The sequence below is a fragment of the Phyllostomus hastatus genome, unplaced genomic scaffold (genome assembly GCF_019186645.2).
Source record: "Phyllostomus hastatus isolate PE091 unplaced genomic scaffold, TTU_PhHast_1.1 phas_contig_137, whole genome shotgun sequence".
In the NCBI taxonomy this organism is placed as follows: domain Eukaryota; kingdom Metazoa; phylum Chordata; class Mammalia; order Chiroptera; family Phyllostomidae; genus Phyllostomus; species Phyllostomus hastatus.
The window spans coordinates 2,281,695-2,296,877 of NW_025333583.1; the positions used below are offsets into that span (position 1 = coordinate 2,281,695).

General features: G+C 46.0%; 1 protein-coding gene across 2 annotated transcripts in view; it reads right to left on the reverse strand.

The window, feature by feature from the left end:
- LOC123828663 (collagen alpha-3(IV) chain-like) overlaps nucleotides 1–15,183 on the reverse strand; it is a 127,981-nt gene that overhangs the window by 64,567 nt on the left and 48,231 nt on the right. For both annotated transcript variants that reach the window (XM_045853732.1, XM_045853738.1), the window contains exons 2-7: nucleotides 5,492–5,548; nucleotides 3,685–3,774; nucleotides 2,610–2,654; nucleotides 1,986–2,030; nucleotides 1,264–1,326; nucleotides 362–415 (exon numbers count right to left, since the gene is read on the reverse strand). In XM_045853732.1, the coding sequence (XP_045709688.1) occupies nucleotides 362–415; nucleotides 1,264–1,326; nucleotides 1,986–2,030; nucleotides 2,610–2,654; nucleotides 3,685–3,774; nucleotides 5,492–5,548 (354 nt within the window). The remainder of the gene's footprint in view (nucleotides 1–361; nucleotides 416–1,263; nucleotides 1,327–1,985; nucleotides 2,031–2,609; nucleotides 2,655–3,684; nucleotides 3,775–5,491; nucleotides 5,549–15,183) is intronic.

The window sequence follows — 15,183 nt, forward strand, 5'->3', positions numbered from 1 at the left end:
CTTCCGTAAGACATGCCTCCTGGTCTCCTTCTTCCACCAGGGCTCCGTCTCCTGGTCACAGACTTACCTCCTGGCTCTAGGCCCCTCCTCCGCTCTCTCACTTCCTGAGCCACCCCCTCCCAGTCTCTCCTCTGCCGATTGCACAGCTCCACTCCATGCCCTTAAAGCAAAAAGAGTCTCCAAGGGCAAACTCGAACTCATAAGTCATTATGTTCATTTGTTCTTCAACTATCAGTGGAATGTTTACTGTGGGTGGCCCCAGACATCCCCACGATGGATCTCAGTCTATGGTCCTTTTGGAATAAGCCGCTTACATGTTACTTTATGTTTTTGATGGGGAGTTAGAAATGCAGAGACCTACCGGCACCCCTGGGTAGCCTGGGGTCCCTGGAAATCCCGGAACTCCTCGCTCACCCTGGAAGAAAGAACAAATAAAGCTTGTCGTTCTTCTTAGTAGCTCTAAAGCAGTCTGTTGAGCTGTTCGCCTTCTTTCTCTCTTCCAACCCTGCAGGGGTAAATGTAGGCAAAGTAATTACGTTCCTTGTGGCTACTGGGTCATGAGGCAGAAGGCCAGAAAACCATTATCTTAATTGAAAACAAGATTCAAATCTGTTGTTTCTCAAATTGTGCATCAATGGCAAAAGTCTAATTGTGCCAAAACCTTTTTAATTGCTGTTTCCTTGAAACATCAGTAACTAGTTCTTTCTCGGCCACCAGTCCTGGGAAGAGAGAGTGCAGTCAGGAAACAATAAGATGAGTGACCATCCAAAAGCTCAGCCCACCGATGACCCACGGGCGTGGACAACAGGGTGGGGACTGGCTGTGGGAGCGGCAGTGGGGGTGGGGCAGGGGGGAGCCGCGGGAGAACACTGGGACCACTATAATAGGACAACAATTTTAAAAAAAGAAAAAGAAAAAACAGAAAAGCTCAGGCCTTCTTTTCCAAAGACATATTTTGCATTCCAAGCTTGAGTTCCCAATTTGTATACCCTTACAACCTCAGATAAAAATAACCAGTTATCTTTCCGTGAGAAAATATGAGAGAACTTCCTCAAAAGACAACCAGAAACCAAGGCAGAGGCAGAGAGAGCACGGGCCGGGTCCCGGGTCCAAGGTCACCCTTCTCCTCTGAAGACACGCACCGCTGCTTCTGGCTAAAGGAATGGTCCAGGGAAAGTCCAACCTATCTCATGACTACCTCATCTTAATCGATTCTTTCAGCACAACATCCACTAATCATCTCCTGTGTGAGAAGCACATTACCTTCGAGCCATTGCATCCTGGTAAACCCGGGAGGCCGTAAGGTCCGGGATAGCCTGGGATTCCCTGGAAACAGAGCAAGTTTCAAAAAGGAGACGTAACAAGCACCTGGTCCTGGGGACCAGGTAGAAACAGTGAGGAAGCCGACAGGAGGGAGAAGAGGGGCGAACTGAGATACTTAATTAAACATAATTGGTTACTTAAGCAATTGGGTGGTAAATGCGCTTATTTCGGAAAACAATTTAAACAAAAATCCTGGCAAATCAAATGGATTCATTAAAACAAAGAATTATCAAGTGGAATACAGCTATTGTAAATAAAACAAAAGGCCTTTCGATATAACATGAAATCCCTCAACATGCTGCTTGAAGCTGGGGGGAAAAGGAAAGGGAAAAGAAGAGGGAAATGTGCACAGATGTAACTATTTTAAAATTAATTATATGTTATTAAGCAGTTGCTCCATTCTGTTCTTTTATTCTATTCCATGCTTTCCTGTTGCTGTATTATCCTATCCAATCCTATTCTGGTTTTGCAGGCAATGCAGTTTGATTTTTTTTTTTTACCTACCAATCTACACTCCAACATACTACGTTATTCTACCATGCCATTTTCGTCAGGTAGCGAATTTATCAACACCCATTTCCTTGTGCTGTTGATGTAACACCTTTACTAAAATGAGCTTACTTTTTATGTTTTTAGTTACACATTTTTTCCCCATTACTTACTGGCAGTCCAGGGGGACCTGAAAACCCTGGTAATCCAGTTGTTCCCTGAAAACAAAGAAAAGGGGTAGGGTGGCGAGAGAAACACTTCCAAAATGTTCAACCTATAAACAGAAAATCATCTACCATGCCCATAACCCCATCCTGCAGCTATAATCAGGAATGGCTCAACACTATTTGAGACACACACACAACAAAGGTTTGACCAACTTTTGGAAATCTTACATGTCTACTAGTTTTAAAAAGAGATGAGTAAGATGAGTGGATTTGGGGGGGCAGGTAGACCTTAAACGTATCATTTGATGCTAGCCTAGTCCTCCAATCCTCCGTGAAAGCTCTTGTGTGGGTATGTGCTCATCGGTGTTCTCACCGCCCTGACCAGACACAGCACATCCCTCCACCTGGTTCCTTCACGCTTTCCCACCAACCAGCGCCAGCCCCCACGCAGTCACCACTGTTTTGACTTCTACCGTTGTAGATGAATTTTACCTGTCCTTAAACTTCATCTCTAGAAGTATATACCCGATGTGCTCCTTTGTGACATCTGTGTAACGCCTACAGCGCAGAGTTCTTTTCTCAACACAGAACTCATCGAACAATGAGGGTCGGGGGGGCAGGATGACTCACCCTGACACCTTTGGGGCCAGTGTGGCCTGGAAGTCCTCGAGAGCCCTAGGTCCGAGCGGAGAAACAGGAGTCAACACCAAGAAAATCATCTGGCACCAAAACCCATACATTGAAGGCCCCGGTTTTACTGGCACGCCAGCATTGCCCTTGTGTTATTTCGCGGTTCACACGGTTCAGGTACTTGCTCGTGTCATTGGCGCTGAAATGGTTGTCAGTAAGAATGAAAAAAGTTTCATTCAAACCCTCGCTACTCAAAGGAAGGGTCTAACATTAGCACAGTCTGGGAGCTTGTTAGAAAAGCAGAATCCCAGGTCCCCCACCTCCGGGACCTATTGATTCCAAATCTGCATTTCAACAAGATGCAGTGATGAGTCAGTTCACTTGAGTGTCTGAAAGTTCTGCTCTAAAACCCCGCGTTAGCCAGACAGCTGCCGAGGTCTGATAAGAGAAACACTTCACTAGCATAACGTACCTGCTACGCCCAGATAAATCAACAGCGAAGTACAGACTGCCTGAACCAGAGATAAACTTGCTCTGGGCACATAAAGAACACAGTGTTGAGGCCCTGTTTCTTAGAAAATGATAACCTTAAATGGATACAATTTTAACTAGGCCCCTGGGTGTGAAAGCTCTGTGGTCCAAAAGCTTATTTCCTCATTCCTGAGAGGGTCAGTATGTTTTCATAGTTGTGATGGTTTGAGAAGAGGGTTGTTACAGAGTCTTCTGGGACTGGACTACCGAGACCCAACAGCATGCAGGTGGGTGGGCTGTTCCCCAACGGAAGGTGAAAAGGACTCATTCGTCCGTGAAGAAGAAAAAAAGGGAGAGGCCGATGCAGGTGTCGCAGCTGTATAGTTTGGGGAGGAGGAGAAAGCTGAGTAGGGGACTTGGAGATAATCGAGATCATTTGCGATGGTGGTCTTGGAACGGGAGGCAGCTGTGAGGGCGAGCAGGCGTCTGCCGCGGCACCCTCCGATCCACCCAGAGGCGGCGTTCTCCCCCTGCTCTCAGCAGTGTGGGGGCAGGTGTGAAGGTCAGGTGGAGTGAGCTACCTCCACCTTACAGGCTGACGTACCTTGGGTCCCTGTGGTCCAGGCGAGCCTTCGGGACCTGGGAATCCCTTCTGGCCGGGAGACCCAGGGGGTCCGGGAAAACCTTTCTCCCCCTGTGAATTAAAACCAAAGCAAGATGAGGAACACACAGAACAGAAACTCTTCAACAACATGCGAAGGCTTCATCATTGTGCAGTTTTTTTTAATGATTTGATAGCATTTTGCACATCTTTTCCCGTCAGATGTACACTAACTGAGCCCTCGGCAGCGAGTGTATCAGTAACTGAAAAGCTGCCAGCGCTTAGCACTTGTCCGCAGGCTGGGAAGGGCTGGTCCTTGATCTGGAAACACTATTCCCTAAGTGGCAGAGCTGTACAGACCAGGGACTGAAGGGGAAAATCAAGAATGGAGGGGAAGCCCTGTTGGAAAATTCTAGGTCCGTGGAGTGTGTCTGTGGGAGGTGGAGAGAGTGCGGCTGAGGCGCAGGAATGCGTCTGGGAGTGCGCAGACCTGCTCTGTCGATGGACAAGGGCAACAGGAAGCCTGTGGGCTCCAGCTCTCTCCTGGTTACTCAGGGACCAGTGATTCCATCTGATATTTGCGGAGGAGACGCAGGACAGATAGCAAGGGTGGCATAAACATCCAGTGTGAGCTAAACAGTTTTTTAGAAAGAGTGAGGTGATGTTATGGGAAAACCCCTAGTAACGAGTGAATGAAAGTAATTTAGGCCCAAAGAGTGACATGGTTCTGCCAGCGAAGAATTTTCCCACGGGCATGGACCCTTTAACAGGAAAGGCCACCACTCGATTCAGGCAATTCAGTTATACAATTGGCAAGTTAAATTTTGAGAGAGAGAAAGTCAGAGTACACATACTCAAAAAAAAAAAAAAAGAAAGAAAGAAAAGAATTTGCTAGACTCCTCTCAATACTCAAGCACCTTCACACATCCTAGAATAGCACCTTGCACATAGTAGGGATTCAATCATGCTTCTTGCATGCAAGAATGAATCACAGCTTTCCAACATGGATCTGAATATGCTATATTAATAGCTTCTGGAAAAAAACCCCTAAATCAAACTACACACAAACTTTAGAATAATTTAAAATAAAAATAATAATATTATAATTGGCATATAAATGTATGCAAATTATTTTATCTAAAGAGCTTAAAATATTTTCCTTTAAAAATATTTTTAAGTAGTCACCTTTCAATGTTGTTAAGCAAACCATTAATGTACTGAGAGAAAGTTTTGTAAACGAAGACAATACTGCAGTTCAGCCTGTGTCTTCATTATCACAGATTGCAAGTTAATGAAGCGAATTAATGAGATTTCAGGGCAGTCTTTTTTTTTTCTTGAATTGTGCAATGGGGCTACTTCCCTCTGCTAAACTTTTACCTCAACTTGAGTGCTGCTACAGGATGCTTCCACCAGGGGGCGCGCCTGCATCAAGGCTGCGGGACAAAATTTGAGGATTTCAAGGTTTATGTCCAAGTGAGTGAATCAAGTTATTTTCACTTGTTCTCTCGTGTTTAGCAACATTGTAAATAGGGTACACATAAACTTTCTTTTTCACTAACTTGCTTTTTTAATTTACAGGTTAAGAGAGTTTAAAATAACTGCCAGTATTTACACAAGCCACTTGAAGTTCCCTGGAAGGCTTTTTGGTCAGGTTAATGTTTACATACAATTACTTTAACACTGGATTTGGGAAATGTAATAACATACTGCTAATCTTTCTGCTGTCAATGAAAGAAGAGCATGAATTCCTGGATGAGCTGTATTGAGAAAAGAAGCAGAATGAAGGTAAGAATTAAGGGTTTATTTTTACCTTCTCTCCTTTGGTCCCATCACAGAAGCACGGGCCTTTGCCCTTACAGACACAGCCCTAGGAGGAGAGAAAGAGAAAGGATTTTGTGTAAAAACAGCTTAGCAAGTCCCGACTGACTGGGCAGAAACAAACGTAGTTTCCTGCTCTCCGAGCCGCAAACACTAACCATTAGCAGCCATGTGACACTGTGGCAATGCATCAGTAAAAACAGAGTGGGTAAGGGAGAAGCTGTCGCGTATAGACGAACTGTCAGGTGAGTGTACACAATCCATACGGTATTTGAGGATTTTAAGGAATGCATGCATGGAAAGAGGTCAGCTGTCCTTGTTTGTGAATGGTCTATAGTTGGGCGTATGAAGTTGCCGTGGCTGTGGGTGGCTGTGGTCTGATGTGGGCAAGTGTCGTGAGCTCAGCATAATGTACACCTACGTATCTGTGCATCTCCTATAGGTGACTCGAAGGTTTTCTTTTCCTGAAATAATTCCAGACTGAGAGGAGACGATCCATACCCGTGGTGTGTGTCTTTAAAGAGAACAAACGAATTCACTAATGTGGATATCAAAGTGCTCTTTCCTATTAAAAGCAAAAACAAAAAATTGAGCCGTGAGCTTGGCAGCTCTTACCTATCTAACAGGTCACTTGGACACATGACCCCAGCTTACACACCTATGCACATGCCAACTGCGACGAAGGTAAATTTTCAATGTGTTCTCTAGCCCTGGCTGGGGAGCTCAGTTGGTTAAAGCATCATCCCAATGCATCAAGGTTAGAGCTCTGTTCAGGACACATACAAGAATCAACCAATGAATGCAGAAACAAGTGGAACAACAAATCCATGTCTCTGTCTCCCCCCCCAAAAATAAATATATAACATTTTTTAAATGCAAAATGTTCTCTGCCAGCAAAGGAACAAAAAAAAGAAACAGTTTCATAGAGTGGATTTAAAATTTGTTTTGCCACATATTCTATGATTATATATTTATCTTTCTTCTTTGGCTTAATGTTAACTGAAAATCAATTCTCTTCTCCCCTCACCCCCCCCCCCCAAAAAAAAAACATTAATTGACAGCAGAGGCTGGGCAAGGCTAGGCTATGTGCTGGCTGACAGGAAAAATAAAAAGAAATTGCCTCCAACAGTCCCAAAGTGGGGACCTTGTTTGTGCAATCAACATGAAAGTACACCAACAAAAATATGTTTAACTGAACACCTTTCCTGAGCCTATGGCAGTAGACTATGAGGCCATTCAAAAACGGGGTAATGTCAGACACTCATCATCCATCGTCACCACATTCACATCCGTCACGACTTATATGCACGTGCCAGCTGTGCACATGTGAATGGAGAGCAATTGATGGAAAAGTCTGTATTTTCCTTAAGGTTTGGATATTTGGTATTCTTTAGAAAACCAAATTTTCCCAATTTTCCTCCCTTGGGGATGCTTGGGGCCATTAAGCCAGGTCTGACTTAGTTATTTTAATTGTGTCTTTCTAGATTTTTAAACGTTTATGTTCATTTTAACCACGTAGGTAAACACACTACATAGCTACTAAAATAACGTGCTAATCAAGTTTTCCGGTATGCTAATGTCCGCTAACGCAGTTAGTCAGTGGCCCTCAAAGCGTGCATCTCCAAAGCAGCAGCGGCAGCACCTCCCTCCCAGACACTCGAAAGACGTGCCAATTCCTGGCCCCGCCCCACGATCTGCTGTGACAGGTCCCTGGGTGATTCTGAGAGCATTACACCAACACCTAAAAGCCAGTCTGCACCATACAACTAATTCTCTCAAGTTTTCCGTACGCTACATCATCCAAGATGCTAATTTGTGCGTCCGTTTTTTGTTTGTGATGCCCTCTCCCCTTTCATTCCAACAGGGGGGCGGGGCTTGTGTCCTCCTCACTGCAGGGATGCTTGTCTCACTGAAAGCAGAGTCTTCCCGAAGCCAAGACTGTTCCTGGCTTTTGTTTTGGAAGAGTGAGGACCTGTTGAAGGTTGTCCCAAGAGTGGGGGGGCCAGCTGGCTGCCCCCACACAGGACCTGGAGGAGGCAGCTGGACCTCAGCAAGGGAAGTCTGAGTCTCGCACCCACGGTGCCGACACTGGGCAAGGAAGCTCCGCGTGGGCAAGGACCCGGCACTCAGGTTCACATGGCGGTGCTGAGCCACCGTTTTCAAATGGACAGCGAGCACCCCAGATACCCCTCCGCACCTGGATTCTGAGCATCTCTGGGCCACAGCTGGGCGGGAGCAGGTTGGCAGTTCTCTAACTCCAGAGAAGGTGCAAGAGGCCACCTTCATTTTATCTTTTTTAATCTTTTTTTTTCCAGAGCTGAAGATTTATTTATTTATTTTTGTTTTTTAATATATTTTATTGATTATGTTATTACAGCTGTCCCATTTTCTCTCCTTTACTCCCCTCCACAGTGTATCCCCCTCCCACCCACATTCTCCCCCTTTAGTTCATGTCCATGTGTTATAAGTTCTTTAGCTCCTACATTTCCCATACTGCTCTTACCATTTTATTTTTTTGGAGTGAAAATCATGTTCACTACGTACTGCTAGAATCTTTCAAATGCATCTTGAGCGAATAAGTGATTGTTGAACTCCACCAAACTAGACCAGGTCCCCCTTCTTACCCACCCCCTGGACCACTTGCAGACTGAATGAACATACTCATTTCTCTGATTTAGGCTGTTTTCCTCGAATAAAAATTTAAACTTACAAATGTGTTTTAATAATTCAATAATTCAAATAGATTACTTAGCCAAAAGATACAATGGCCACACTTTTATTTTTATTAATTTTGATCCACTTTTTGGACCCATTTTTGGAACCCAATGAATACATTCATAAAATAGAACCCATTAGTTACTATCTAAGTGCTAAATCCATTAAAAACTAGTGTGGCCAATGCCACTATGAAAAAGGCATAACTAATGGATTTTTCTTAAGTAACATTTTTATGACTTTTCCTCTTCAAACAATGAAGTACCTGTTACTTCTTACTTCTGCCATCATGAAGTAAGAAATCATTTGTCCTGAACAGAAAGCTCTTAATAATGTTTTTATGGCTTTTCTCCCTCTGCTAACCATTAATACATGAGGAAGTGACCCAAGGTTATGTGATGTTTTATTAGCACTTTCTGCATATTAAACAGTTAAACTTGCGAAAATCGTTCTTTTAATAATCACATTCATTTTTTCCGATGACATCACTTACAATGCAAAATAAACTTGGAGAGGAGAGAATTTTAAAAGATGCAGAAATCCAGAAACCACCGGCTTTCGGCCAGGCCTACACAGAATTTATTCCCAGGTTTCCAGCTACGAACTAGAGCTGCAGACAAATTACTGAATCCTCCCCCGTTACCCCATCTGTGAAGGAGGATGTTGAGGTCTGTCTTGCAGTGGCGTTGTGAGGGGGATTTGAGTTGCTGTCCCGGGGGGCTGCAGAGTGAGTGCCCTGTGTTGAGTAAAAGACTCGGTCACGGGGGCCACCTCTCTTTGTCTCTCTCTTTGTGTGTGTGTGTGTCTCTCTCTTTTTTTTTTTGGCAACACCCTATGCCCAAGGACATTCACGCTACCATCTGATCCTTTCTTCGGTCGGGCCGTGCTACCACGCTCTCCCCAGACACTTCTTCCCGGGGTGGGCTGTCTGGTGCCAGAGAACTGGTCCTGAGTCTAAGGTCAATGGTAAGCGAGACTGCGAAGTAGTTTGGTTGGACTACAAACGCATTACCCACAAATGTTCATAGTACTCTTACAGTACATTACACATATTAGTCAATTAACCAAATATCTGGGCACATGAGCACACAGAATTTATTTGCTTAATAAAACGCTGGTTTGAGATCCCCACAGTAGGCGATGCTCGTCGATGTAAAGTGCCAATCAAATGTGCCCTACAGAGGCAGCGGGCACTTCCGGGAAGGCTGGTCACTTGTCTCCTCCCTTGTTCCCTTTGTCTCGACTCCTGCTGTCCTCACGGACGGCCCGGGCATCGCCTGCACATGGCCTTCTGCACCAGGTCAGTGTGGCAGAGGGGTCAAGGGCAGACTTTCTGGGCCCAAGTCCAGCCCTGCCAAGTCACCGGGGTCACTTTAAGTGCTCTCTAGTGCCTCAGTTTCCACATCTGTAAAAGGGGGTCCGTGGGCTCACACCGGGAAAGCACTTAGACAAAGATATGGGATGCCCACTGAGGACTCTGAAGGAAGCCAGATTAGGTGACCCCAAAATAGCCTGTGTGAGATAAAAATTATTTTGAGCTGGAGGCAATTAAGAAGTGATTAAGTGAAGAAAATCGCCTCCTTTTCTGCCTAAAGGCAGGAAGTGAATTCTCTTTTTGCTGGAGACCAGGGCTTACCCTGGTGATGGCAGCAATAAAGTCTGCCAACAAACCTCATCAAACTCCCCCTTATCTCCCTAGTTACAGCCTCTGGCCCCAGTCCCCCCACCGCCGCCCCACCCCACCCCGCATTGTCAGTTCTTCCCAAACTTAGTGTTTCTTTGTCCAAAAGGTCTCAAAGCTTCCTGCACTGGCCACTTCTTCAGGTCTTCATTCTCCTGTGAAGGCTCCCACACACATACAAACATTTAATAAAACGTCTGTGATTTTTCTCCCATTCATCTGACTTTGTCATTTTCATTTCCAGGCCAGCCAGGCACCCTTAGCGGGCAGAAAAAAACTCTTTCCTCCCCCACAGCTGTTACCGTGGGCCACCAACAACCTGGACCATCACTAACTCACTCACCTCGCATTGCTATTGAAATGCTCAGGACCTGAGGGTTTATTATGTCTATGAGACTGCAAGGAGGAGGAGCCGGGTCGCGCAATTCTTTATAACACGGGCAGGCAGTAAAAAATGATCTTTTTATTCCAAAAGCTAATGAAAGATCTAACTATGCACACACACGCGTTACTGTTCACTAATAGGCCAGGAAATAATTTCCGAATAATTTTGCATATTTTCTCCTTCTCCTCTCTGAGCAGCCTGCGTACCTGCCCTGCCCTGCCGTCTGTCCGGCCTCCCCCCTCCCCCACACCCAGCCCAGCCGTGCCCAGCCCAGCTGGGGTTAGCGGAGGGGAGGTTGCCAACATTCAAAGCTGGTTAACACTCTGCTGAGCAGCTCTGTTGATTTTGCGATAGAATTATGACCCTCTGCCCAGCCAATAGCCGGAGGCGAACGTTTCTGTGTGTGAAAAGAAGAGCTGACCCGGTGCGGGCAGCCGAGCCAGACTGACTCCGTGGGCTGCTCTGTCTGTGCAGGGCCTTCCACCCGCGTCCGCCTCGAGCGACTGCCCAGGGGCCCCGGCCACACGCCCTCCGGTACAGGGGGGCGCCACCCGTGCGCCGATTTCTCGGTGGTCCCTTATGCCCCATCCGGAGCCGCCGTCACCACACTTGCATGTCACAGAAATCTCACTGCCACTGCCACTGCCAGCCTTTTAATTCCTGTTCAGAGAGACACCACCCGTCTAGACCTCTAAACCAGCCGCCCGTTTCTGATTTTCTGGACGACAGCAAACATTCAGATTAGGGGCGCCAACAACGAACGTGGCAATCAGAGGTCTCGGGGACCTTGGGGAATCGGTGATCCGTGCAGGAAGTTTCGCCCATCTTCTGTGATGCGGCGAGTGGTGTTCCTATCTATGACCATGAACTCCAGGTTCTCGTTTATTTATTTCTGCCCTGAAAGGTTTTGAAAATCACCTGAACTTCCAAGGTCAGTGCTTATAAATAAAGTTTCATATTTCATCACTAAACATGAGTGGGGGTTTGTTTTTTCTCCTATGCTACGGGATGGATATGCTACCCTTGATTCTGCCTCTTGGCAGACAAAGCCTTAAAATACGGTAACCATCTGACCCCCTATGGAAAAATCCTGTTGGCCCCAATGCAAGTTCTCTTGATGATACTTTTGTCTGTGGTGACATAGAAGTTACATTCAAAAAATTAAGATAGAAACTAAAGAAGAGATCAGCTGTGAGCTCAGCAGGAGATAGTCTTCCATCTGGATTTCTCGTTTCCTCTCAACCTCCCTTTAACTATGGTTCAAGGTTTACACTTCCATTCAAGGTGGTGGTGGGCAGGGCGTGGATCACGCAACCTGGGGATTGTAAGAACCCAGAAGATCATCTAATCTAAAAATGCCTGATGTTTTGAACTTCAACGAGCAGGAAAATAAATGAAAAAAAAAAAAGGAGACTAGTATAGAGTTGCCTTATTTATATTTTGCTATGGAAGGGCAATGAGCACGTCCAGACACAAACAAACCTGCCCCCCACCCAGCAGCCCCCACTGACTCTGTCAGCCACCACCATCATTGCTGTGTAAGAAAAAATTAAAGCATTGTAAAGAAGGCAAGGCTATGTTTACACAGCACAAGCTGCTCCTTGGAAATGGGAACAATTAGCTTTCACTTTGTAAGCAGTCTCCACACCGCTCTTATTTGTCGCCTTTGTCTTGATCTGGTCAAAGTCTGCACTGGCCGACGCAGGCATGACTTTGGGGGCCCCTGTCTTCTGCCCCCATCCTGTCTGGGCCACTGCGATCGGCTTAGTGACCTGTGACTGCACAGTGTTCTCTCTGAATTCTGAGGGAAAGGGATCTTCAACCTAGGCTTTACACTCACCAATGGATACAAGAAGTTTGAGCAAACACAGACATTTTCAGACATGTAATGAATCGAAGACATGACCTTACAGGCACCCATTCAGAGAGAACTACCAGAGGATGTGCTCCACCAAAAAGAGAATTGGGCCAAGCAAGGGAAGGATGGGGCATCCCAGAGAGAGTTCTAGCTCGGGATGACCGTCCCAGGAAGACATGGAGCAGCTGACCCTGGTTGTAGCCACAGCATGGTGGCTGCCCCCGAGGACACCAAGCAAACAAGGAGGTTGTCTGATGAGTGTGGCAGCAGAGAATTTAACACTTCAGGAAAAACAAAGGTTTGTCCAAGAAGCTCTACCAGCATAAAAAGTGTGTCTCAGCAGTGAATAAATTTCCATAATCCTACACTCATGATTTAAGCCAAGGTTAGGACACGAGCAGATTGGGAAGGTTTTCGAAAAAAGAGGGAGGTGGGTCATGGAAAAGTCCTCACCGAATGTGAAGTTGGCAGATTGGGAAATAACTTTATGAGCCTGTTTTTCAGGAATATGGACAATGATGGAAGAAACAGCTACAGGAGTGGAAAGTGGTTGCCTCCGTGGAGGGAAAGTTGAGAGAATAAAGCTTTGAGAGGGACTTCATCTTTAATAGTGCGAGTATTTTATTATGTTTTATTATTTTGTAGTATATTATTATTTTTTTAGTATAGTGTTTATTTTTATTTTTACTCTCTATTTTACTTCACTAAAAATGAACAACAAAAAGTAAAGTTCGGCCCTGGACAGGTGACTCAGTTGGTTGGAGTGTCGTCACATAAACTGGGGATCAACTGAAACACTAAGGCAGTTTGATTCCCAGTCAAGGCACACACCCTGGCTGTGGGTTCGATCCCCAGTTGGGGTGTGTATGGGAAGCAATCAATAGATGTTTCTCTCAAACATTGGTTTTTCTCTCTCTCCCCCTTCTTCTCTCTCTTAAGTCAGTAAATATTAAAAAACAAAGTTCACCTAGAACAATAAAAGAGAAAGTTCACCTCAAAAGCAGAAAATTTCCTGTTACTTTATATTTAAATCCCTACAATGTATTATCTTCTCATACGAAGTTCATCTGAAGTGATGTTTTCCTCCCATTTGGAAAACTACCAATTTAGTGTTGTCTTCCTGGTAGAAAAAAAAAAAAGCACAGTAAGAATAAACATAGGAAAGTTTTAAACAAAAGTGATTCAGATGGCGGATGAAGAAAACCTCAGGCCAACAATTCTCTGCGGACGAAGGTAAATCCCAGTGGCTTCCTGAGTTCCCACCCCCTCCACGCTCCTCCGTTGTCCGAAATCAGAGGATGCGAGGCCTGTAAGAGGCGTTCAAGTTCATCCGTGTCACACGGATTTCAAGGTTGGTCCAGATTTTATTCGGAGCCCGGAGCTTCCCGTTTGCCCTCGGACAGCTGAGCCGACTGCAGTTGAGAGAGACCTTGCAGGCTGAAACGCACAGAGGAGAGGCCACGTGGGGTGTGAGCTCTCCGGTCCAGAGTGCCGCCTGGCTGGAGTGCAGGGGCCCAGGAACCTGGGGGCATTGTCTCAAGGACGATACCGTAGCGAAGAATAATGTTTATGGCCGAAATGGGCTCTTGCTCCACGCCTGGCTGTAGCTGGTCACCAGCAGGAAACTATCTTCTCCCCCCACGTGCAGGACAGGAGATGCTGCCCAATTAATGCTGATTGGGGCTGGATGTAAGCCACTAAATCAGGGCTGCAACTCTCTGTAAAGGATCAGAAGGCGCTCCGATCCTCTGAATTTGACTTTTGAAATGTATGATGTAAATGTTTCAGATGCCTGTGTGGCACTCGCTGTGATGAACACACTTCTTGGATAACACCGGCTCAAATCTAATTGCGATTAGGAAAAATCCCCCTCTCGAGTGTCATGGCAGCCCAACAGAAATTTAGGTTCCCACCTTTCAGCACCTGTCAGCTACCTGCAGCACCTCAGAGTCCTACTTTTTCCAGGAGCCCACCTCCAGAGGGTGGGTCTGAGAGCCCAGAATCTGCGTCGGAAACAAACAGCTCAGCAGATGGAGAATTTCCTCCGCAAATCAAGCGTTCAGCAGGAGCTAAGACTTATCTAAAACACTATTATACTCACCTCTGTGGTATTTAGGAAATAAGAAAACAGAATTGACTTTTAAAAATAAAGGCTAGCTGGGATTAATGATCAGTCATAAATAAATTCCCCATTATGTCACTTCCCTGATTAAAATCAGGTGTTCATCCCCCTGTGGCCAGCTCATTGGCGGGCTGTGAGGGGCTTTCTGTATTCTGGTCCCCCACTGTTCACCCAGCCTCGGAGGCCTCGGGCCACCCCGCGCTCTCTGCCACATTCCTGTGCTTTTCCACATGGCTCTTCCCTGGCCTGGATGCCCGGTGCTCATTCCTCTTACTCCCTGTGGCTAATTCCTGCTCATCCTGGCGCAGTTCAAAGGCGACCCCTTTCTGGAAGAGCCCTGTCCTAACTCCTCCCTGTAGCTAGTTGTTTTCTCCTCCGGGTCGTGCACAAGCGTTCTCCTAACACATCTCTAAATGCATTATAACATTGGTCTACATGCCTGACATTGGTCTAACATTTCCTCCACCGCCTGACACAGCTTCCGATAAGAAGCCACATTTTGCTCATCTTTATGATCCTAGTAACGAGGACAGTTCTTGGAGCAGAGGAGCGGGGAGTAGTTCTCTCCGGGGGCAGACTGTCCCCTTAGCTGTGTCACATGACTTAATGGACCTTCGGGGGTGGGTTCCATATACATGGGAAGCTATGAAGAGTAATAGAATAAATGCCCCTTCATTTATCACTCAGGGTGGGAAAGGGCACATTACAAACGCACTTCCGGTGTTGTCTCTGTGTCCTCGGTTAAACTTGTTCTATGAATCTGCCTTATGCTGGGGAAATTGCACAAGCATCACTCTGTCCTGCTCTGGTCCCTGCAGGGAACAGTACTTGTGGAAAGTGAAATGCTGCTGTGATTCAGTCTTCAGCAAGTACAGGAAATCAGAAGGAGAAGCCACCAAGAAAATCCAGGCCCCAGGGAATCG